This window comes from Podarcis melisellensis, assembly GCF_964234715.1.
Source record: "Podarcis melisellensis genome assembly, chromosome: 17".
Lineage (NCBI taxonomy): Eukaryota > Metazoa > Chordata > Lepidosauria > Squamata > Lacertidae > Podarcis > Podarcis melisellensis.
Genome location: NC_138534.1, coordinates 2,988,547 through 3,013,822, shown reverse-complemented (window position 1 = coordinate 3,013,822; position 25,276 = coordinate 2,988,547). Strand labels below are relative to the sequence as shown.

Below are 25,276 nucleotides of genomic sequence, written 5' to 3'. Positions count from 1 at the left end.
CTAGTTTCACAGACAGAACCTGGTTTCCAAAAAAAGGAGGTCTTTAATTGTTCAAAATAGCACAAAAACGACAGATACGCAGCACTAGGGTGAGGGGGAGCGGAGGGGTGGACAGCCATGGGGAACTCCTAGGAGGACTGTTCCTGTCTCAAAGGAAAATAAATGGGGTAGGAGAGTAGGGTAGGAAGGATCTTAGGGTCTGAACAGGAAGGGGACACAGCGAAATACATTATAATACAAAAGACCAGGGCACAGAGCAAGTTGGTGGGGAAGGGGTCTGCTCCTGGGTTTGTTTGCTATTTTGGGGAGGGGGCCTGCTTTACCTGCCAAATCTCTTTGACAATGGAGAGGTAGGACATAGCAGTCAGTGCAGCTGTTTGCTTTTCATTTTATAGCCTATTCCGCACCATCTCTGAAGAATAAGCCCTGACTGCTCTTCTCCCTTCCCCTCTGTGGAATGTCCAGAGAGGCAGCGAGTGGAGGGGGGTGTACATAGTCCTTTGGAGTGGGAGGGAACCTAGATCCCTGCCCCAACAAGAGGGAAAGCTGTACTTCAACAGGCAACAGTATTGTCCCGCAGTCTTGTTCCTAGCTTATCACCCTGACCTTGTGGGGTCAGGCTCCATACCTCCAAAACGTCTCCCCCTCCCCCCTAAAAAAGGTTTTATATAAAACGATGGAGAGGAATGGCAAGGCATTTTTGCCTAGACATGCCGCCTTGTGGTCTGGAGAGGGAAGAGCAGAGGGAAAAATCAGCTTGTGCTGTTAGAGGAATTGCTGCATGTGTAGAGAAGAGGGGGTGGGTTGAAGCCACAAGCGCCCTGGGCTGAGCATTTGAACAGCTGTTGTAGAATGAGCTGCATCCCCCCACCCACCCCCAAAAGTAGCTGCATTGGTGGTCCAACCACCTCCCGCCCCTCCCTCCCTCCCCAAACAGCACAGACTCCTCTCTCTCCATTACCAACGCAGACACTAAAAACTAAACTGAGGGAGAGGGTCTGTACAGAGACAAGAAATGGAGGCAGGGAGAATAACCCTCCCACCCCCAAGACACAGGATGCTGGGGTATACAAAAAGAACTTCATTCCTGTAACTGCAACTTGTAAAAAACCCAACAGCCCCCCTCCCCCCATAACAATTCCCCCCTCCAAACCCACCCCTAACATCAGCGTCCATGTTAAACGGGGCAGCAGCAGGGGACAGGGGAGGAACTCCAGTCCTTCTTCCCCCTCCCTAGGCTGGGGCATGGCATGGCATAGCATGGCATGGCACAGCGATGGCCCCTGCTTGGGGCTCCCTCACTTGAGCCTCTGCGTCCTCCGCCCCAAGAGTCCAGCCCCGTGGTGTATGAAATGTGCTTTCAGCGGTTCCATCTTCCTCCACACAAAGGGGCGGCTGACTGGCTGGGGGTTCAGGTGGAGGCTGTGGAGCAGGCAGGAAGAGGGGACAGCAGGGGATGCCCTTCACTGCCCATCTGCTTTGGGCTTCTTTGGAGCGGTTTTCCTGAAAGAGGAAAAGAAATGTGTTGGGCTCATGAGCCAAATACTAGGCTAGGCCTGATGCACAGATTCAGAGATCAATTCCTAAATCCACATCTGGATAGGTATGTGTGCTCGCTCTCAACTCAAAAGTGAATCTCTCTCATCTTGGATTGCCTATGCAGAACCGTTCCAGGAAGAAGCATTTCCACTTGGCAAGGATCCCATCTTGTGGTGCCCTCCCACCTAAAAATATCCTTCATGAAATGCTCTGTCCATTTGTGGCTGCTGGTGTCCATCTGTCTCGAAAGACAATGGAGTGTGCCTTCAGGGGTGAAGCCACACCGCTGAAATAGCAGCACTAAAGTGACCTCCTCAGGGTGCAAGCCTGGTCATTAAGTACGGAGGTCCTGGGCTGCCCAGAGGACAAGACTACCCTCTTGGCCTCACTGATATGGTCCAAAGGAAAGCAGAGCACCAGCTTGGCTGCAGGAATTGCCGGAAGGAAGTGTACAAGCACCATCCAACCGTCTTAGGGACTCTACTCCAGATTTGTACAGGGTTTGCTCCTTAGCCTTGCCTTCTCCCAAATATATTCCACAAAGCAGCAGAGGTTTAGGATCAGTTTTCCTTCTCCTACATGGGCTCCCTTCCCAGGTGGACAAGCCCCATCTACCCCTCACATCCCTCTACAGCATGTGCAGAAACCGCCTTCTTGACTGTTGGACCCACTATTGCTCATCTGCTCAATCCACCGGAGCCTATCTTCGCAAGCAGGGAAAGTCCCTGACTCACTAAGGATTTGAGACCCACCGGCTACCCTCACCTGATTTAGTTGGCCAGTCGAAGCAGTTCCTGGGATGTGGCCACTGTCTCATGCTGACAGCTTCGAGAAGCCACAGGTGAGAGCTGATTGCAGAGTGAGGACCAAAGGTGAACAAACTACCCCGGAAGGAGCATGATTTGGCCCCTATCAGAGGTACGACCCTTCCCCTAGCACCCCATACACCCAGGCTCTGCCCATTCACAGCACACAGAAAAGGAACTTGGACCAACCGGGTTAAGAAATAGGAACTTGATTGGACCCACAGACTCCAGATGTCCCTTTCTGTACGCATTCCTTCCCCTCTCCCACTTTGACCTGAAACACAAACACTGCATGACTTTCCACTAGGAAATACTCACAGGTCGGGAGAGGAGAGCGGCCGCTTGTTGGCTGGTTTTATCATGGAGCCATCCTTACTGGATTCTGTGAAGAAAAGAATGTGCTGCATATACTGGAGGTGCAAGTCCCTATCCAGAGAGCCAGAGCACACAGCAAACCTGGGTACCAGATTCCAGCTCAGGTACTTGCACACAGCAAATAGCCAGAGATTAATAGTCCAGAGGGCAGCAGCCCTATTCTCCTGAGACAAGCTGGAGGTTAGCTATGCCATCAATAGACCTCCTCACAACTGACCATTATCCATAGCCATGTTGCAGCATACCAAAGAAGAAGGGACTTTATACAGTTATAAAGCGTGAGCTGTCTTGGCCAATACTATGAACACCACCCAGTGTGACTTGCCAACAAATGTGCTTAACTCAAAACATGTGACGAATTACAAGAGAAATGGGGGACAAAAATGTCTGCCCAAACCTCAATTCATGGGTTGGCAGTGTCTTGGGGGCAGGAGAGTGTGGTCCAATAAGGTTATATTGCAGGCTGGAGTTGGTCTGCAACCCTTTAATTGGCCAACCCCGAGAATCACCTAACCTCAGAAAGGTCTAATTTGACACCCAAATAGGCAGAAATATGCAATGGTGAATAATCCTTTCCATTACGGGTTCCAACTGATACCCCCCCCCCCTCATCCTCTCAACTGATGAGTATTCTTGGCCTCAGTTCAACCAATGCAGTGGAACGTGTTCCACAACGTAACGTTTTATATAGAGTCTAACTTTGTACATATCCCACATGTCAGACTGCCCACCCAGGCCAGTCTTGCCTATTTTGCCTGGCAGTGGCTTCCCAGTGTCTCAGGCAGAGGCCTTTCAAGCCACCTGCTACCCAAAACCCTGTTTTTAACTGGTGATGCCAAGCACTGAACCTGGGACTCGACCGCTGAGCTTTCACATAGTAAGTGGCAAAACAACAGGTCCTGCCTCAAGCACTTTACAATCTAGATTTCCCAGTCTGAAGTGGCACTTCTTGAGCTGCCCTTAAGACTCCCAAGCTAGGAGCAAACTGCCCACTAGATGTTGGGTTATATATGTCATGCATTTACAACAGAATGTGGAACATAGGCCATATACCTGAAAAGTTTGGGATCCTTTTTTGATGCCCACCCACACATCCTTAGGAATATCTCTCAGCCACACTGGTGGTAATCAATTGAAGCCAATACAGTGCAGTGGTGGTGGGAATTTTGCAAAACCCTTCTGTCCCTTTTAAACTAACCACTCAACTCTCATGCCCCCTAACATCTCAGCAAAAATACTCAACCCGAGATAAAATTATGCAGATATATTTCATTTGCATAATGGGCTCAATATTTTAAATGTAATAGTACATATACACAGTTGTACCTTGGCTCCCAAACGCCTTGGGAGTTGAACGTTTCGACTCCCGAATGATTGAAAACTGGAAGCGAGTGTTCTGATTTTTGAACGTTCTTTTGGAAACCGAACGTCTGGTGGGGCTTCCACAGCTTCCGGTTGGCTGCAGGTGCTTCCTGCAGCCAATCAGAAGCCGTGCTTTGGAAGTTGAATATTTCAAGTCAAACAAACTTCCAGAATGGATTCTGTTCGACTTCCAAGGTACAACTGTATACAGCCCTGAAAGAGACCAATGGGTCCTGGTAATTCATTGTTCCTTCTTCTGTAGATGGGGATACATTTAAGAGAAACTGCCTTACCACCTTTCCATGAAGAAACAAGATAACAGGCTAGATGCTTTCTGAAGCCCTTCCCAAATTCCTATCGCAGCAACCACTCACCTTGCAGCCACCGGACTTGTGTGGCAGGGCCGTAGCCCTTCTCGTTGCGGGCAGCAATGCGGAAGATGATGGCAGGCTTGGTTGTGTAGTCTATATGGGCATTGGAGAGACTAGCTGATTGCACCAGGCATGAGGGGCTGGGCCCACAATAAACTCGCATGAAGGCCAGCTGAGCGGGGGCTGCACTCTTCGGTTCGCCTGCCTGGGCACTCTGAATGGCCAAGTACACCGAGTACTCCGTGATCTTCCCAGAGGTGACAGAAGGGGGCTCCCAAGTCAAATGGGCTCCATCTGGACTCTGAGAAAGATACACACACAACAGATAGATTGAGGATTTGGACAGTTGGCTCCCAGCGGCCACACTGGGGTAGAGGCATTAGCTAAACAGGAGAAGCAACAAAGGTTGCCCAACTACCCCAGAACAAGAAGCTGACATAGCAAGTGATTGGCAGAATGAACGAGCACTGACCTTGCTGATTTTAATGGCGCATGGTGCTCCAGGGAAGCCAGGCAGACACGTCTTGAATGCTGAAATTTCACTAAAAGGACCCCGGCCACAGGCATTGATTCCTGCCACACGGAATTTATAAGCAGTACCAGGCTGCAGTTCCTGCTTCTTGAGTTGAGAATAATCGGGTATGGTGCCCGAGTCATCCTGCAGGGAGAAGAGCAGTGAGAAGGGGACTTGATGACCACCTTGATGGTTGTAGGAACAAAGGATGAGAGACATGATGGCAGCAAAGATTTGAATCTTCAAACTATGTGCATCATTAGAAAAAAGCAAAAGATAGGTGAAGGTCACTTACTTCTGTGGCAGGCGCATCATCAGGAGGCAGGAAGTAGTGTGTCACCATCATGTTGGTTGCTTTAACAACACCCACATCAAACCACTGATTCTCCTTCTTCACAACCACCTTTGGAGGCTGAGTGGGAGGTTCTGGTTTCTAAACGGTGGGAGAACAGAGGGTGAGTTCTGGGAAGCTGAAAAAGAACTTTCAATACTTTCTTGTCTGGGGTGATTGAGGTAAGGATTGGGTTATATCTCCCAACTGCCTTGGAAGGCAGGGAAGCTGCACAATTAGATTTTAGCTGAGTACCAATCCCAAAGGCTCCTCCTCCCGTTGGCTGCCAAGCCTTAAACAGGCAGAATGCTGAAACTGTCTCCCTTTTGAGGCAAAAACCATAGAGAAAAAGAAAAAAAAGGGGGGGGCAAAGGGACTTCTGGAAGGCCCTGGCACTAGCTGAAGGACTAAGGTACATTGACTTCTGAGTTTGAAAATGTATAGTGCATTTCATATAGAATATGGCTTGGTTGCCTTATTAATCTGACTAGAAACTTCACAGTGAACACTCTAAGTTCCCTTTTCTTCCTGGGATGACGAAGGCATCCAATAAAATGGGATTTGTCTAAGCTATCCTATTCTAGGAGGGAATCGGGAAGAAATTTGAGCTGTTGATGGCATCTGCTACAGTAGAACTTATAGCATGCTTGTGCCAAAAGATGCATCTGTGAAGGCGAAGGAATCCATCTTGCAAATGCAGGGGTAGGGAACCACTTTTGTCCAGCGGGCAAAATGAAAAAGTGGCCAATTATTCGTAGGCCGCATCTGACAGGTTGTGGGGCCACCACCTGTTAATGCAAGCGGAGGCTGCAAAATGCCACTAGGAGCATACAGCATAGTATTCTGTGAAAGCAGGAGGAGAGAAAAAAGCAACAACAGAGAAGGAGATGCTCAGAAACCCTTCTGCCCTGGCCAAAGGCAGGAAAAGAACTGATGCGGTGACTGCAGGACCAGCTGAGCCCAAAGCATTTCACACATCTTCCCAGCCTTCCCAGGCAATGGGGGACATAAACCACCCTATCCTACTGGATGCCTTGGTCACCCTCAGATGGAGAAACCAGTATCTCTCTACCCCCCCCCCAAAAAAATCTCTCCCCCTCTAGACCCTCCTTAGCTTACCACTGGCGCTGCTTCAATCCCATTGGCAACCTCAGTCAGAGCAGCTGCCGCCTGCAGCTTTGCTGGGCTGGCCGCCGCCACCACTGGCTGTGGTGCCACAAAAGTATTAGAGGGAGCAAGGCCTGGAAGAGGAAAATCATGTTCAAAGAAGACAATAATGAAAATTTTCAGACCTTGATCATCTCTCCACCGTTAGAGCTGGAGAGTAAAGCACAAGTTCCAAAACCTAATCCCACCTTAACCAAGAGACCCCCACTACCGAGACTGAAAAAGGGCGGAAGGTGTCCTAAACACTAGTCTCCGCCCACCTGGTGCCCTCCAGAGGAAGCTGGGTTCCCACCAGCCCCAGCCACTGCAGCCAAGGGGGAGACCTGATGGGTCAACATCTTTGGAGGCCATCAGCTTAGGGAAAGGTTGGGTGTGAGACCCCCCCCCCCCGCATCAAGCAGCAGTCCATAGCCTCCTGCCACCAGAAGGCGGAGCGCCCCCACTCTACAGGACACATATGGCACTACTTACTCTCTGTGGGCGTAGGGGGTAAGAGCCCAACTGTACTCGTAACTGCACTAGCCAACTCGTTGAGGCCATTGCTCTCACTGGCAGGGTCGTTGAGGCTGTCAGCAGGGGCCAGGGCTTCTGTGGGCAAGTGGGAAGGCAGCGGGTGCTGAGGTGGCTGTTGCTGGGCTGCCGCGGCGGCTGCTGCTACTGCCGCCGCCTGAGCTTCCTGAAGCTGGTGCTGCTGCTGCACGAGGGCAGCCAGTTCTTGCTGGGTCAGCACAATGGGGATGGCGGTGGCCTGGCCCTCAGCGCTCTCCGAGGCCAAGTGGCCGAGCTCCGCTTGTGTTGCCGCTGCTTCAGATGTATCCATGGCCTCTCCAGGACCTGCAAAAATGCCAGAGGATGGAACTGGAGGCAGAACAAGGTTGCAGGAAAGATATATGCTCCGCTAACACAAAGCAGAAGGGAGGGGCAGGAGGCTGTGCCCCACCTCAGCTGGGTGAATAAATATGTAGGGACACTCCCTGCCCAATAACCCCAGGGCCAACCGGAAGAGAGATGAGATCACTCACCCATTACAGCCTGCTGGGCAGCTTGCAAAACTGCTTGTATGGCCAGGGCTTGGGCCTCTTCGGTAGCAGCAGCTTGGGCAGCCGCCTCTGCAGCTGCAGTCACTGCCAGCTCCTCCGGCGTCAAGCCTGTCACCATGAGTGTGGTGGTGCCTGCCTGGCTCTCGGCCATCAACTCCTGGGGCAGTGCCAACTGTTCTACTTCTGAAGGTGGTGCTGGTGCTGGAGGTGGCGGTGGAGCAGGAGCAGCAGCAGGGGTCACCTGAGGCACCACCACCATGGTGACAGGCTCCCGGGCAGGAGCTGCTGGTGCTGCTGGTGCCTCCACCACAGGCGCCGGGAGCTCTGGCTGGGGAGCAGCTTCAGCTGGTGGGGTGCCTGCTGTCGGTGCAGCGTGGATTTGCTCCTGAGGCTCAGATGCTGCTGCCTGCATCTCCACAGGAGGCTGCAGTGGTTCAGAGGCTCCTGTAAGGGAATCTGTACTGGTGGCAGCTGGTGTCTCAGCAGGGGGACTGGCCTCCTCCGCAGGAGTATCAGCCAAAGAAGAAATGTTCTGCAACAAGTAGGAGATGGTATTAGTAGCCTAGATGCTGGACCTGGCATCAGAAGGCTGGGTGATGGAAAGGCAAACTTTGGTGAATTTCTTTACTGAGTATGTCTCTGCCTCACAAGGTTTGCTAGCAGCTTTTAGGCAACTTGCAACATAAAGGCAGAATTGCTTATGCTGGATCAGAATGACGGTCCATCTGGCCCAGAACTTTGTAGCTTAGTCAACCAAATGCTTTTGGGAAGGTTAGAAGCAGAGCAAGATGGAGCCAGCCATTCTATCACTTGTCCCTAAAAGGCCCCAAGCACAGCATTTCTGTTTAACAGTCACGACTAGGCATTTCAGCTCCCTGTTCTCTGGTATGTATTTCTTTCTCATTTTATTTCTCTTACTTTTGAGGAATGAATGCTGGTAGCCCTTAAGGATCTTTTGGCATGCATTTGGGGTAGAGTGTATTGTTATGAGGAGCCAGAAATGGAGCTTTGCAGGATATTAAGTTGTTCACACACAAATGTAACATGTAGAACGATAAAAAATAAAGGAAGCAGCAGGAATTAAAGCTTAGTTCCCCACATTCCTCTTCATTTTGAGTTCAAACTGAGAGAAAGATCGGGGACTGGATCAGCAAACCACCTTAAGGCAACTCTAGGATCAGAAAATGATGCACTGGGAGACAAGGTTCAAGGAAGGCTCCAAGGAGAAACTGTGCTGCTACTGATGCGCTTCTCAATGGCCACCGCCAACAGGCCGAATAAACAAATGTTTCTCTAAACTCCATTTGTATTGCTGCATATAAAGTATTAGCAGGTGAGCATATGAGCAATGGGGAGAGGAGAAGCAGGAATAAAAAGGCGATTCTCTCCTCCACGCTCTACCCTAGTGACCACTCCCTTGTGAGCCCAGAATGAGTGGCTCAGTGTTGCGGAGTGTTGGAAGTTCCTCCCTCCCTCAAAGCCCACTGTGGGCCTTAGAGCCTCGACTTCTGGCATATCCCATGGAATAGATGAGGGTGGAAGAACAAGTTTTATTTCAAGCCCAGTTCTGGTTCTGTGGTTCTTACCGGCACAGAGGGTCCTGGCGGGGGTGTTGACTGTGTCACGGTGGTGACAGCCCTGGGCAGTGTGGAGGCAACGGTGGTTGTAACAGTACTGGGGCTACTGGCAGCTGGGCTCTCAGTCACAGTTGACTCAGGTTCCCCCTGTTGGCCATTGGTGGCAGGTGGCTGGTCTGCAAAGAGGAAATGGTTATGCAATGAGAACAAAGCCACAACTTTAGATTCCATTTGCCTGTTCATGTTCTCCAGACAGCAGTAAACCCAGACTTAGGTTCCTATAGAAGAAGAATCTATAAGGCAGCCAAACTTGCATCACAGCTGGTGTCCTCCAGAGCATTTTTCGCAGACCTCTGAATTCTGGAAACACATTTTCCATGAACTTGTCTGCCAATGATTTCTATGTGTGTTGCAAAGGATTTCAGGGCAGTTAGAAAAATACACATGCTGCTTCTCCAAGGCACTGTGGACTCTCAGCATTATTCTGTGAGCTGAGAATGTCACCTGGGGTAAGCCCAACACTCTTCTGAAGAAGAGACGCCTGCCATTACTATTTCCCCCGAGTCCCTGACAAAACAGTTTTCAAAACAGCTGCTCTTTAGAAATGCAGGACTTATTTCACTGACTGCATGAAAACAAGGATGCCAAAGGTGGTGCAAGAAGCCCAGTCCTGCTCAAGCAAGAAGAAGTACTTGATTGAGGAAAACTGAATGTATAAAGTTAGGACAAATGACACAGGGACCCAAGCAGTGCTCCTGGTTACTGTGACACCATAAGGTGTCACAATATAAAGCTTCCAGAGATCCCCAGGGTCGTCCCCCCCCCTGCCTGAAAGCCACTGGCCCAAGGCATCCAAATGCAAGATGGGAGCAGGTGCCTCTCCAGAGTTCCTCTCCTGCCTGATCTCACCTTGATTGGACCCCATGGAGGAGGTGACAGTGGTGGCTGTGTGGGTCGTTCCAGTCTCGTGGGTCTCACAAGGAGGATTTGAGCACACTCTGGCGGTTGGGTTCTGAAGTGGTAATCCTTCAGTAGCTGGACTTTCTCCCTCAGGGGCTTTTCCTGATTCAGAGCCCCCCACTGGCAAAGAGGTTGAGCTGGAAATGTGGGTGCCATCACCTCCGGTGCTGGACGTCATAGTAGTACTGGTGGAGCTCGTCTGCTGTGTTTCACAGGGTGGAGCAGCAGGAGTTTGCCCAGCACCTTCGCCCTGCCCTGCGCCCATGTTTGATGTTGTGGTGGTTGCTGTGTTGGTGGTGCCAGTCTCATGAGTCTCGCAAGGTGGGTTGGAGCACACTTGCTGCCCTACGCCCATGCTGGAAGTGGCTGTTGTAGATGTGTTGGTGGTGCCTGTTTCATGAGTCTCGCAAGGTGGATTGGAGCAAAGTGGCTGTGAAGTACCCTGGTTTGATGTGGATACAGTAGCTGTGTTAGTGGTGCCCGTTTCGTGAGTCTCGCAAGGTGGATTGGAGCACACCTGGGGGCCTGAATCCTTGGCGCCTGTTTTGCTGGTCTCGCAAGGTGTGCTTGAGGGGGGCAGCATTGACCCTGAATCGGGCAATGCCGGCTGCACTGTGCACAGCTGCTTTGTAGGCAAATCTGCTTTGGCAGACATGGTGGTGCTGGTGGAACAGGTCTGCTGCGTTTGGCACGGAGGGTTGGCGGATCCCACCCACTCACCGTCAGGCTGCCCTCGGCCCATCAGAGACCGAGCCGTAGTGGCAGTATTGGTGGTGTGGGTGTGATGGGATTCACACTGTAGGCTTTTGGGGGCTGGTAGTCTTTCGCTGGCCTGCACTGTGCTGGTGGTGCCAGAGGCAACGCTGGGCACACCAGAAGCTGAAGTAAAGCTCACCATCCGGACTGCACATGGTTGCTCAGTGGGCACATCTGCTTTTGCCGACATGGTGGTGCTGGTTGTATTAGTCTGCTTTGTCTGGCATGGGGGGTTGGTTGGTTCTTTCTGCTCACCATCAGGTTGCCCTCGGCCCATGTTAGAGGTGGCAGTGGTGGCTGTGTTGGTGGTTCCCGTCTCATGGGTTTCACAGGGTGGGTTGGAGCACACTAGCTGACCTGTGCCCACAATGGGTTTCACTGTCATGGTAGTGCTAGTGGCACTAGTCTGGAAAGTTTGGCATGGCGGATCTGCAGTTGTCTTCTCAATCCTGGAGGTGGTGGCTGTATTGGTAGTTCCAGTCTCATGCGTTTCGCAGGGTGGGTTGGAGCACACCTTTTGCCCAGCACTCCGCACAGTGGTGGCAGTGTTGGTGGTGCCTGTTTCGTGGGTCTCACAAGGAGGATTTGAACATACCCGCACGACTCTCCCATTGGGCTGAAGCCCACCACCCTCTTGCCCCTCACACACAAACTGCACCTGGGTCGGCCCACCCAAAGTGCCCACTACAGTTGTCGTGGCTGTGTTGGTGGTGCCCGTTTCGTGTGTCTCGCATGGTGGATTGGAGCACACCAAAGTGACGGTGCCTGGCTGTGCGTCTCCCTGCCCTGATTCAGCAATTGCAACAGTAGCTGTGGGCTGCTCTGTGGTAGGCGAGGCCAAGATAGAGACGGGCAAGTCATGCACTGGCTGGGCCTCCACGCCGCTGGGTGTCGTAATCAGGGTGACTTGAGTAGGCTGGGACACAGGCTAGAGATAATAAGCAGAGACCAATACACACACGTTAGAATAAACACCTCGGCCAGGGACTTTTTCTGCACCATTAAAAAATAAGTCTTAGAACAATTTTACAAATTACTCAGAATGAGATGGTGGAACCACACCAGCTCAGGATGCAGTTGGCAATTATGTTTTTGAATGCTTCTCAGTATATAATGGAGAACTATTTAACATAGTACTCTTCTCTAGAGATAGAAAATAATAGTTTGTGGGGAGTCAGCAAAAATATAACCTCCCCAACTCATCTTGAATCTGAAGAACTATAGTCCATAGTTCTATCGCCTCATTTTGTGTAACTTGTATAACAGCCTTGATCTTGCTTATAGGGAAAGTGGAGACATGTTAAGAGGCTAGTTCAGGTAACCAATGGTCTGCAAGCCTCCACCAGGAGAGGACAGACTGCAAATCTTTCCTGCAGCATCATAAATAAGCAAGTTAAGGTGCTGCAGAGCTTAAAGTCTGTCCTCTTTCTTGCTTGGCCTTACAGATATAATAGCAGGCTAGCGTTCAGGGAGGTATAATAACCCAAGGACAATGAATTCTGCAATAGGGTTTTATTGGGTTTTATAAACAAGAATGTCTCTCTCTCTCTCATGCACACATACACACTTGACATAAAGCTCACCTTGGGGTTTCAGATCTTGGACAAATATTTGCTAGACCACAGCTGCTGTAAATTAAAAGACTGGGGCCATGAGAACAGAGGGAACTTTCGTCCCAGGGCCACTAAACCAAAGAGAACCGTTCCCCCCCTGCTTAGTTCCCAGGAACTGGTTTACAGGACTACATTGCACTGAACACAGTGGGCGGTATCCTACTGTGTTGTTCAGCTTAAGGGAAGGCTTCTTTCAGCACAATGGGGAAGAAAATAATTTCCAGTAACTCCCCCTCCCGCCTCTCCAACCTCCATAAATATGCTCCAGAGAGTTGAGGGACTGATAACTGCTTCCCTCCGCATTTTGCGGACAGAAGCCTTATCACCAGCTGAGTGACACCCAAAGGTTCCATTTGGCTATCACAGCTAATAACCAACAAGAGAATCTATGAATCCGTCTGTTCCCCTTTTGAAGCCACCTCAGCCAGCAACCATCTTGTTACAATAGTAAGCACCACAAGTTAATTATGTGTTATGCGAAGTACTTTGCCCACCCTGGATCCCTGGGCTCATCAATTTACTGGGAGGCCATGAGGATTTCACATTTATCAGGAAACAACTCCCCAGTAGCTCCCTCTGACCCACTCCATACCTGCATGGTGATGGTGGGAGTGCTCAGCCCTCCTGCTGCTGTCAAGGTAGTCTGTGCTGCTGAGACTGTGATGGCAGCTGGGTTGATGACCTGGCTGGAAAGTGTGGCAATGGTGCCCAAGGTGGTAATAGGTGTCGCCAAGGAGGCATTGGTATTGTGTCCCCCAGTCCCAGCTAGGCTGGTTGAGACTGTGCCAGTTACAGTGCCCAAGGTTGTGACACCTGGAAGAAGACGGAAAGGTTGTGATTGGTATCCTCCACAGTGTGATGGTTTCAATGGGTCAGAAACCCAGTCTGTACCTCTAGCAGTAAACATGGGTTTCAAGGGTCCTGGTCAGTGTCCCATGAGGCTGCTTTTCTAGGGACATATAGACAGCATAGCAGCAAGAAAACAAAGCTGGCAACCAAATTTACAGCAAGCATAAGCCAAGGTGTAGCCAGCATTCTACCTAACAGGCACCTTACCCTCACAGCTGCTGGGGCTTCATAATGAAAAGCAAATGCATTAGCCTGAGTGTCCAGCCTATTGCTCCTGCCCCCAGGCCAGCACACTCACCTGTAGTTCCTTTCACCACCAAAGTGGTGACAGTAGGCTTGACAGCAGACACCGTGACAGGGGTGACAAGCCGCACTCCACCCATAGGGACTGTTCGCAGGATAGTGCCAGGTTGACCTGGGGCTCCTTTAAGTACCACCTGGAAAGGCACACATTTGACATGTTAACAACTCGAGTTGCAGCTCAGGACAACGCAGCACTCAGTGCCCTCTCATCTAACTAACTGATTCACCTGTGTTACACCCTGCTGCCCGTGACTTGTGGTCAGCTTGGGTACAGCCGTGATGATCTTGGCAGGTGTCCCAGTGCCAGAAGTCATCACTTTTGTGGTGATGATGGTGATGGGAGACTTGATCCCAGGGCTACTGGTGACACCTGGAAAAAAGAGGCAGAGCTGTAACATGGAGGGAGCTTTAACCCCTTGGGACAGAGAAACACTGAAGTGCTCTTGAAGCCATCCTAAGAGTGATCCCAATGGCTGCTGCACTTCCCAGCATCCTCTAGTTCCGCTACCCACCACCCAGCCAGTGCCATGGAAGTACTGCTTATAATCACACTCGACTCCCTACCTGTGGCACCTGACTGGGTAATAATAGCAGACATGGGGATGGTCTTGATGATGGTTGTGGTGCCAGGCTTTGTTGTATTTGGAGAGACACTGCTGATGCCCAGAATGGTGGGCTTGGTGCCTGTGCCGCCTGCCTGGGAGCTGGTGATGATTGTGGTGGGCTTGCCATCTGCTGAGGTCACCAACTTTAGGATAGTGCCAGCAGGCAGGGGCCCTTTGGTCTGGAGAAACAGAGAAAACACAGGGAATAAACGATGCACAGAACAAGCATCTCAATATGCTTACACTCAACAAATAGGGAGGCCATACAAAAAAACCTGACGCTCTAGAAGAGCAAGAACCTAAATTGTTCACAAGAAGCAAGTAACAAAGGCCACCATGGAACAATTTGTGATGATCAGAAAAACTTAATATTGCTTTCGGTCCCTACAAGTATATGCCTAAAAGTGTGATGAAAATTAATGAGTGAGCCTCAGTTTGCACATCTAAAAGTGTGGTTGGAAGTAGCATCAACAGTCCAGCAAAGTGCTCTCGGGCTGGGGATATATATGGCAACCAATCCTATGTTGTAAGTTCTTACCTGTATTATCTGGGTCACAGGGCCACTTGATGCCTGGCCTGTCACAGCTGATGTCTGAACAGGTTTAGTCTGAACAACTGACATCACTTTACCCAAATTGGAAATCTGTCAGGAGAAAACAAGATTGGTTTGCCCCTGACATGTCCAAAAATGAAGGGACTTTCTCTTATCACTCTTCTCATTCTTATTGAGGAGAAGCTGGGTTAATAAAGTAGCTGGTAAACCTTCATCAGTAGAGAATACTGAGAGAGAGCAGCAGCTCACAAATGCTAAAGGAAGGAACTGACCTGTACAATTGCCTACTTTCATCTAGAGTGGAGTGTTTAGTGGGCTGAAAGATATATCTGTTCTCAGCTCCGCCCACCCTCCGCCCCTGCAACTTGGATACTTACCAATGCACTGCCTCCAGGTACTGAGATGGGACTTTTCACCAATGTGATGGTCTTGGTCACCCCTCCCACCACAGTAGTCATCACCTGGGCCTGCTGTGCTACAGTGACAGTGCCAGACTTGTGCACGGTGATGATGGGCCGAGTAGGTGTATTGGTGGTGGACGAAGATACCGAGGTGCCAACCTGAGCGGCAGCTGTCTTCAGCATGCGGGTTGCTGGGTTGCTCACCTGCATCAACATGGCCAACATGAGAAAAGCAAAGATCCCTAAGAGCAGGGGTGGGAAACTTGTGGCCCTCCCAATGCTGCTGGACTACACCTCCCATCAGCTCCAGTCAGAATGGTCACTGGACAGGGATGATCCAGTAACAGCAGGAGGAACCAGCAGTAACAGCAGGAGGAACCAAAGGTCCTCTGCCCTTGCCTTAAGCCCCCCCACTCCTTTTTTAAAAAGGGGCAACCAGGAGGCAGAAATCTAGGGTTTCATTCACAAAGCACAAGAGAGATGGAGGCAGAAATCTAGGGTTTCATTCACAAAGCACAAAGAGATGTTGCCCTCTTGCCACCTGCTGTGTGCAAAACTGGTTGCAGGCTAATGAGCCAAACAGCCTCCTAACAGAGAGTATGGTGCAGATACTCACCATGACGGGAGAAGAGGCAACTTTAACTGTGGTGGGTAGCGTGGTGGTTCCCGGTGAAACAGCAACAGTCTTAACTAGGGTTGTGCCAGCAGGCACACTCAGCATTGTAGGGGCTGAAGATGGTGGAATTTTTTGAGTGGCAGCAGCAGCAGCTGCCAGAGCAGCCATGCCACTCATCTGGGGGCTACTGCCAATCACCTGGAAGGATAGAGAAGAGTGTCAGGAAGTTAATGTCCTGAAATTCTTGTCTTAGGACAGAGAATTAGTTCCTTCCAGCACAGCCCCCCCCCATTCTTTTAAGCGATACTCACTGTCCCTTGAGTGTTCTGCGTGGGTACCACCATACGCACTCCGGCCGGCAGTGAAGTAACTGTCACAGGCCCCTTCCCAGCCTGCCCTGCTGAACGCACCGTCACCAATGGAGCCCCCGTAGTAGCTTGTGGGCCTGTCACCTTCAGCACAGCTGGGACAGCTGCCAAGGAAGAGGACAAAAACCAAAAGACATGTTTGTGTCCTAGATTCCTAGTTACTGTGATGGTTCTCAAGCTGGCTGCCCTTGCACAAAGCAGACAGTTGGCATGGAAAGTGTACATTTTCCTTTGATCACTTGCCGCAAGTGCAGTAAGTAATATCCCAAGAACAGCGTCCTCCCCCTTGAACTGGTGAGGAAATATATACGCATCAATGAAGAATATGGGACTGGAAGCTTATTTTAAAAACAAAAACGAGGGCCTTAAAAGCACACACTGTTCAACGCAGCTCCGCTCCTTCCCTCTTCCAACTTATGTTGTAGACTTTGACTTAAAAGCCCCAAATACAGACTAGGATTTGGCTCTTATGCATTTCATTTAAAATATTTGGACCAACACACCCTACGCTCAAAGATGCACATGCTAATAATCTTAAGAAATAAATGTTATTTTAATTTTGTTGAAGGTGTTCTGCTGTTCCTCCTTTGGGAGCTCTTTCTAAACCCTGGGGCTACTGTAAAGAGGGCCCTGCGGGTGGAGCTGCATGGCTCTTTCACCAGATGTTAGTGGGAGGAAAGATGCCTGCTTCCTGGTAAGGATGGGATGGGGTTTTAGTTGAAAATATAAAGAGTCCTGTGCTCCCTGCTGCCCTCTAGGATTTCCCGTTTACCTTGAGGACGAGGAGTGGCGGCGGTGGCAGCGGCAGCAGCAGCAGGCACAGGCATTGGGCTGCTAGGCACAGTAGGCAGCACCTGGATGGTGGTTGTGGTAGGTGGGGCGGCAGCAGCAGCCACGGCACCAGCAGCAGCTGCAACAGCTGTGGTCTGGGGCAGCAGGGTAATGCCCATTTGCGCCAGGGGCTGCACTGTGGGGACTGGGGCAGCTGCAGCTGGAGCGGGGCTCTTGGGGGGGTTGACAGGCACTGAGGGCACAGGATTGGCAGCTGGCGAGGTGGCAGCTGGGATGTCATACTTCTGGAGCTGCAACAGGTAAGTGTCAGCTGTTGGGACAGAGCCCCAGCTCACTTCCAGGGAATTGGTGTTGGCACGAACCAGCTGCACCCGTGAAGGCGACGGAGGTTTCTCTGGAACAGAAGAATAAGAACAGATGGCATTAGGAAGAGGACACTGCAGGTACCCTGCAAAGGGAACTCGATCCCATCACATTCCTTAGAGAACCTTTCCTCTAAAGCTATTCCATACCATTTCACACACTTACTCCAGGACACTACTCTAAAAGCAAGGGCAAACCAGTCCAGCCCCATCAACATTTTCTTTTTAGCTTCCCAGACCATTTTGCAGCAGCAGCAGCAGCATAGGTGCTGATGAAAAAAAGCCACCAGCATGTATGCAGCATTATTGCCTTGGCTTGTTTCTCTCGATGGTCTAAATCTTGTTCACCTTTTCCCATTCTAAGACCCTTTTCAGGTGAACATATTTGGAAGTTGGGTGAGAATAACAGTGCATATACCAGGAGGCTGAAAGAAAACAATGCCAGCCAGAGGTATCTCTCCTACTGTGCTGATAGATATGGATACGGAGCTCTCCTTCCCATTTCTGCAGCAATTGGTGGCAATTTGTTGACAACATCTGACATAATGCCAGGCAAATATTGGATTTAGTTTAAGAGCAGAGGAAAAAACTCTCTCTCCCCTAGGCAGAAGTGGCTGGGATGTGGTAATCTGGATCTTTCCCCATAGGAGCAGTGCCTGAAGGGAATGGCACATTCTCTCTTGAGTCACAGAGCATCCACTGGTGGAGGGGACATGCAAAGACTCAGGAAAGTGCAGGGGACTGGGTGTGGAGGGGCTGCTGCCTTCTTTATTGCTGTAGGGATTTTGAGGGACAGAGGAGGGAAAGCTGGAGGGGCGCTTCAGGAAATGATTACAGGGGAAAGGATATGGTATGGGAAGGTGTGACAACACTGTAAGAGAACATCTGAACCCTGACATGTGCATACTGAACAGAATGGCATACAACCGTGGAAGAGGAAGTGAAGAAGTTCCATTCCTACTTTTGCGGGGGGGGGGGGAGGGGAGGTTGCCAGAAGCTTCCTTCATCCCACCTTCCAGTGGGCCTGGAAAATAGTGACTGGAGTCTGGAGTCACTATGCCCACTGTTTGGGTGCTAGGTACAAATTAAATGTAGTTTGCTAGAGTAAGAAGCCAAATTCAGATTGTCTTTTCAGTCTACTACAAACTAAATATACTGCAGACTCCCTGCAAAGCAGTGCAAGAGGGAACCAGGGCAAACCACCCCACATTCTCAACAATCAAGAGAGATGCTGATAGTAAGGCAACACCTGCATGTTCAGAAAAGTAATATTGTAGATCACGCCCAACTGCAAGTGGAGGAAGAGCATGCCTGAATGCTTCTCCACCCTGCCCCCCGCTGCCAGAAAACTAGCTTGTCAAAATATAGTCACCTTCTCCTAAAAAGCTAGCTGTTCACAGGCAAAGAACTTCTCATGTGGAGGGAATTCAAGCAGATGAATTATGTTTATTACTCCAGAATGCAAGATGGCACTACAATACACACCACCTGTTTGTTGCCCCTACATTAGAAGCTCCTTGCATGTGTAAAGTTAGCTTCTTGGGGACAAGGCAAGATTAAATCCTGCTTCCCACAGTAAACATGCAGAGGGAGAGAGCACTCAAACATGCAATTCCCCCAACAGTGTCTACTTCTGCCAATTTGCATAGATCTTCAGTCTCAAAATCTCCACCTGTTCTATAATGCCCCTGCTCCTACGTTGAACCCTCTTACCTGTCTCAAGGTACCATAGATCCTTGCAGCAAACCTGGTTATTCCAAGCTTTGCGGTACCCATCACGGCCACTCCAGATGTACAAGCGGGTATTGATAGCCACAGCACAGTGCCCAGCTCTGGCCCGTGGAATATTGTCCTCTAGTGTGTCCATCAGAATGGGCTCCCAAGCCATGGAGTCTGTGCAAAGACAGAAATACACACAGAGGCGATCAGACAGGAAAGGACTGGAGACAGGCGGGGGTGGGGGGAAATGAAAGAATGTGTAGGACATCCTCCCACATACCAAGGTTGAGGCAGGCCAGGGTATTTGTGCATTTCCATTCCTTCTCATGTGTTGCCACTTTGACATCATCCATGACAAGGGGTACCCAGCCTCCAAATACATACATCCTGTCCCAAAGAGAAGAAATAGTGAACAAAAGTTGTGACAAGACTAGGAATTAGGCTTTCAAAAGCAGTGAGAAATCAGGCTAAAGAATGTCAGAGACAGGTCTTACTTGTTCCCAATAGTTGTGGCCGAATGCAGACTGCGTGGGAGGGGAGCCACCCCACTCAGGGTGGGCTTGTTCCACGTTAGAGATTCTGAGGGGAGAAAAACACAGCAAAGAGATCACTCCACCTGCAGTGCTTGATCCTGCCTCCCAGCCTTTCAAGATGCTGAGGCTGGAACTAGCATTCCTGTCAGGGCTCAAAAGACCCACTCTCTTCTAAGTCGGTACCACAAACGCCACCTCAATCTAAAACAAAGCAAATAAACCATTCCTGATGCTGTTACCAATGTCAAGGGTCCAGAGGTCACCAAGACGACAACCACTCATGCCACCGTATATAACTAGTTTGGACTTCTTGTTGTCCTTCTCTGTGTACACCACAGCAGTGTGGGACTCCCGTGGCGGAGGCAGTACACCATAAGTGATGGGGATGTCCCAGGCTACCACACCAGAGCCTGGTCGTAGCTCCAAGATATAGAGGTCATTCAGGTACCTGTAATTGGGGTGGGGGCGGAGACAGAAAAACAGAAATGAGAGCCAGGCCAGGCTCTTCTTTGCTTCCCAACTGTGTACCCACAGACACTACCCAGGCCTTTACAACCCCTTCCTGTAGACAGCACAAGCAATATTTTCTCAAGAATTAAAGAAAAGTGAAGTGGGAATGAATAATTCGCTCAAATTCAACAACACCCCCAAGACCAGTGGTTCCCTTGCATAGGTCCCAGTTACGGAAATACAAGTGAGAAGCTCCAGTCCAAAATGACAGCAAAGTCGTTGCACCTGGAGCACTACAGCTTGATCACGACACAGGGCAAGACACAAACACTATACCTGGGAATGTTATTCTTAGGGTCTTCGCTGTCATTGGCCAAGCCCCCAAACAGGTAGCATTTGTTGCCCACCAATGAGAAGCTATGGCCAAGTCGTGGGCAGGGTGGGGGCCCATTCTTAGGAGTCTTGGCTTTCAATCTCTTCCACTCCCAACGGCTGGCCTAAAACAAAGTGCCATGTGGTTAAAGCAAGTGAGCAGTGAAGGATTTATTTTAAAAGCAGAACATCTAAGGAGCAGGGAGAGTGGCTGGGAAGGAAAGGAGCACAGAGAGAAACTTCTAGAAGTTAAAAACTTGGTAGCCCTCTGCTGCTTGTAAGACTAGTGGCCCAATACAGTAGCTACAGGAAATAATGTGGGTGAATCAAAAAGGTAGACCAGGGTCTGACCTCCACAACTTAGCACTGTGTCAGTAGTACTGTGCAAGCCCCTTGCTTAACTTTCAAACCACCCCCCTTCCTGAACTGAGAACAGTCTTATGTCCTGTAGCCACTCACCTGCAGTTCATAGAGGTCGTTGCTGTACTTGCCATACTCCACCATCCCCCCAAAGACCAGCAGACGGGTTCCGTCACAAACAAAGCCATAGGCCGCACAACCAGGAGGGATGTCTCCCCGCACAGCTGGGATGAACCACTGGTTTGTAGCTAAGAGACAAGCAGAGGGGAGTCAGAAGGGCTGCCTTAAACTCTGCTCAGATGCAAGCAGGGCTCAGACCTTGAGCCGCGGAGGCACAGATGTGTGAATCTGGCTCATCTCTCCACCCTCTTGGCTCCCAATCCACCACCTAATGAGATATCTATTACCACTTGATTTGAAGACCTAAGCTGTCTTCATGCACTCACTGCAGCAGTGGCTTCCCTTGTCTCCAGACTGAGGATGTCATGATTTGTAACAGAACCCCTTTCCTTGCCCTCTACTGGCATTTAAGCCCTACACTAAGCACCCCAGAAACAGGAAAACCTCTCAGCGAAGAGGCTTCACCTCTGTCTGGTGATAATGAAATAAAGGAAGTACTCTACTAGCTAAACATCTTGGCCACAAAAGCAAAGAAGTCAAAATGAGGGAGGAGGCATTCCTTCCCAGTGCTCCTGGTGGATGCAGCACTCAGCAGCACAAGGCTTCTGCCAGCCAGAGGAACTGTTTACAGTGAGCAGAGCGGGAGGAAGCAGCCTATCAGGCAAATCAGAGAGAAGAGGCAACTGCCAATCAGGAAGCTGCCCCCACCCCTCCCGCCCAGCTCTCCTTACACTGCAAGACTCGTCACAGCAGCTCAAGAAGATGGGAGGAAGAGACAGACTCCCTTCCACATGCACTTGCAAACCCAATGCAGCTTCAGGCCACACATTTATTCCTGCAGTGAATTTAAGCTGCAACCCTACTTAACTAGTCTCAATGACCAAAACCTTATTATGCTGGAAGGCCTACCAGAACTTCCCAAAGAAGGTAACACCAACCCAGCACCTTCACCACTCTTAACACCTCGCTTTGACAACTAGCCAATGCTTCCAGGAAGGTCTCCGAACATCACTTTCATTTTGTTTGCCTGCAAAGACTGATTTTGCAGTACAAGAAGCAGTAGCATGAAATGACTAGGATTGAAAAAAGTTTGAAATTAAATTTAACACTTCTGCTAAGGAAAAACACTTTGCATTTCCTGAGCTTCTTGAAGAATTCTTCCTTCATGAGGAAAAAAATGTCTTAAGCCTTGTTATAGATTCCACTCAGATCTCTGTGTTCCAAAATATCCAAAGTTGCTTTTTGTTTAAAATGAGGACTCTTCTCTATTTCATATGAGTAACACAAATGAAGGCACAAGTGTCAAAATCTGCTTCACTGTAGCAGAGAAAATGTTCATACATTATAATCCCAAATTGTGCATTCTAAGCTAGGAAGTCCACATAACCCATAGATCAGGGACAGAGGAATCACCATACTGTGCAGGAATCAACTAGGCTGAAGACGCAATGATGGTATGGTAACCCTTTCAGACTAAATAAAGACCTTCTGATCCAGAAAAGGAAATAACCTTTAATACTGTTCAAAATCAAAACATTGGTGAAGACTACTTCTAGAAAGCCCTTCCAATTAATACTCAATTTGGTAATCTTAAGAGCTAACCTCTTAATCTACTGTTATTTTTGTAATTTAAAGAACTCAGATCATGCTGCAAGCTTACACTGGCAGGCTAGATGTCCCTAAACTAATCCTGGTATATCACCTGGGCTGAAAGCCTGCTGGAACAATGGGTCTGGGAAAATGAATTCACCCCCCCCCCTTTGCTGCCTTGCAAAAAAAGGGGGAAAAGAGTGAACACCAATTGTGTCTTCCGAGATATATAATACCCTAGCTGAGCAGTAGGAGCTCCTGAACAACAGAGGCCCACCTGCCCCATCCTTACATTTTGGCAGGAAAACAGAACCCACATCACAACACGCTCACATGCAGCTTAGTTTGAAGAAGCCAACAGACTCCACCCTGAGCCCAGACTCCCAATAAAGAACAGGAACAGTAGAAGATCACGGGTGGAAATCTGCTTGCAAAAAGTGACTTTTTCTGTTAGCACTCACTGGGGGGGGGATTAAAGCCAGCCCTGGGAAGGGTTTCAGCAAACTTCAATCTACAACTGACACTATGAGGCGTAAATGTTTCCAACTCTTGACACTGGAGATAAGGGTCTTTGACCCCTCCCAAATGGCTACAGGGTGGAATGTTCCAGCATTTGCTCTGAACCCACCACATCTTTCAGAGGCACTGTACTGGTGCGCTCTCTATATTTGAGCAAAGATACCAGACAACAAGGGGTTAAAAGCTGCAGCATTTGAAAGTTGAATTTTTCCCGCCAAGCCCTTGGGGGAAGAAAAGCTTCTCTGCCAGTGCCTCCCCCCCCCCCATGAATGCATGTGGGAACCAGGGTGTTGACATTGGGAGGAGGCAGAAAACATCTCAGTTCCCTCCAACACACTAGGGTTAAATTGAAAGTAGGCAAGCACTTGTGTCCTCAGGGTACCCTGAGCTGCATTCTAAGCTGGGTGCACTGGCTTCGTGATAGACAATTCTCGGGAATTTGTCTTTTTCAATCAAGCTGGGGCACATCTCTGTTTTTGCCAGACCACGCACAGTCTCCCCAGTGCCACTGAGACTGATGACTGGGGCTCATGTGGCTGCAACAAGACAATCCATTTAAGATATGTTGCCAGTGGGAGATGAGCTCCCCTGCCAACATACCCTGATACGCCCTCCTGCACCCCCAAAGTTCAATTACTCCTCTCCGGACACCAACACAGAGGAAGAAAAGTTCCTAATGTAAAGTCCCTTGATTTCCACCTAACGGAAGACAGCAAAAACGAGAAGACTCAAGCACATGCCAATTATCACAGCCAAAGGGCTGGAAGAAATTTAACCGCGAAGGAACAAGAGGGACTTTACAACTACTTCAACCTTCTAGTTCTCCCCCCTCTATTACCACACATCCTACTATATCAACTTGCAGCTTTGGGGGAGCAAGAGTTAAACAATATAGCAATCTTAGCAGCCTAAACTTAAAACAAAAGTGGGAGTTATACATACATATATACATTTACACAAGATATAAGAGTTTTTACTTCGTGCTTTCATAGAGAATTACAAGTCTTTCTGGGATCTATTATAGGCAAGCTTTTCATGATTTGGCTACAAATGGGGGTAATGCCCTCACCCTATGAACACCCTAGACGCTGTTGCCCATTCACCCCCCCTTACCTGTGTTATAGACATGCAACTCATCCACGATGCCCTCGTTGCCCCCTCCGAAGACCACAATCAGCTCTTTGATGGCCACAGCTCTGTGCCCATGTCGGGGCCGAGGCACGGGGCCTGACCACCCAACCACCCGCTTCCAGCGGGGCTGGAGCAGCCCGGGGGTGGTCCCGCCACCTGTTGGGGAGCCCCCACTAGGGACAATAGCAGAGGCGGCAGCCATGGAAAGCACTTCCCAAGTAAGTCTCCTTCCTAGCGATCAGTCCTCTAAAAGCGCGCGACAAAGAGGCAATCCTATCAGTTTTTATCTAGAGGTGGTTTAAAAAAAGGAGCGGCGGCGGGGGGGGGGGAACTCTTCCAACCCACATGCACTCTACCTCTTTCGAGGTAAGAGTGGGAGTAGGAGACAGACACGGCTGCTTCACTTTTTTCCCAGGGTGGTTGGTCAAAACACCCGCCTTAAATGGGGCACAACACCCCCCAAGTCCTCTCTTGACTACTACTGCTACAACAACCCTCACCGCGGAAACTAAGCCGGAGTCACTTCCTTGCTGCAACAAACTACTTCGGAGTAGTTGTGAAAATGAGATGCTGAGAAATGTATACCCCCCACAAAAAAGAAACTATTGGAAAAGCAAATACCTATTCTTTTCTTTCCTATGTGGGGGGAGGAGGGAGGTTGCTGCCCCGAGAGCGAGCGGAGGCGCCCTTTGCGGAGGAGCTGCTAACCCTCCGCTCCTCGAGTTCGGATCGCCTGGCGCGGCCCCCCCGGAATGCAGCCTCCCTATGGGGCAAACGCCCTCCCCGTGTGGCAGGAAGAGGGGTGGGGGCCGAAACAAAAACTGCCTCCTAGTTGCCTCCCCACTTTCGAAAAACTATTACCAATTGCCCTTCCGAGGGAACTACCCCGCGCGGGGCAGTTACTCCACCCCGCCCGCAGCAGGGCCCCTCTGCCGCCCCCCTCCGGCCCCCGCTCAGAGCCCGGCCCTGGGAGCCGCCATCTTGTGTTGCCCGGACGGAAAATGGCGGCCGCAGGGAGGGAGAAGCCGCCTCCCCCTCGTCCCCCCCACCCGCCGCGTCTCCCCCTCCGACCCTGCCTGCCCCCGCGACCCGGAGCCCTAAGCCAGGCCTCCCTCCCTCCGCCTTCCAGGCGCAACGGGCCGCTCGATCCACCCCCGCTGTACGGCACCGATGGGCAAGCTGCGGGCTCCAGGCGCCTTCACGCCGCCCTGGGAGCCGCCAT

At 50.2% G+C, this 25,276-nt stretch overlaps 1 protein-coding gene across 2 annotated transcripts; it reads right to left on the bottom strand.

The window, feature by feature from the left end:
• Positions 1–23: 23 nt before the first annotated feature.
• Positions 24–25,070, bottom strand: HCFC1 (host cell factor C1). Of its 2 annotated transcripts, none has more exons than XM_081895080.1 (26): positions 24,037–25,070; positions 20,794–20,942; positions 20,299–20,459; positions 19,752–19,960; positions 19,474–19,558; positions 19,260–19,366; positions 18,974–19,153; positions 16,879–17,292; positions 16,050–16,210; positions 15,739–15,936; positions 15,099–15,326; positions 14,707–14,811; positions 14,128–14,347; positions 13,791–13,933; positions 13,559–13,697; positions 13,004–13,224; positions 9,992–11,726; positions 9,092–9,258; positions 7,488–8,037; positions 6,937–7,299; positions 6,418–6,539; positions 5,263–5,400; positions 4,926–5,111; positions 4,457–4,754; positions 2,664–2,727; positions 24–1,503 (listed from the first exon to the last, which is right to left on the bottom strand). In XM_081895080.1, exons 1-26 carry the CDS (start codon positions 24,254–24,256, stop codon positions 1,464–1,466), a joined length of 6,603 nt encoding a protein of 2,200 aa, XP_081751206.1. In that variant the 5' UTR covers positions 24,257–25,070; the 3' UTR covers positions 24–1,463. The 2 variants fall into 2 exon arrangements, with proteins under 2 accessions (XP_081751206.1, XP_081751207.1); XM_081895081.1 differs by having other exon boundaries at positions 24,676–25,070.
• Positions 25,071–25,276: the final 206 nt, after the last annotated feature.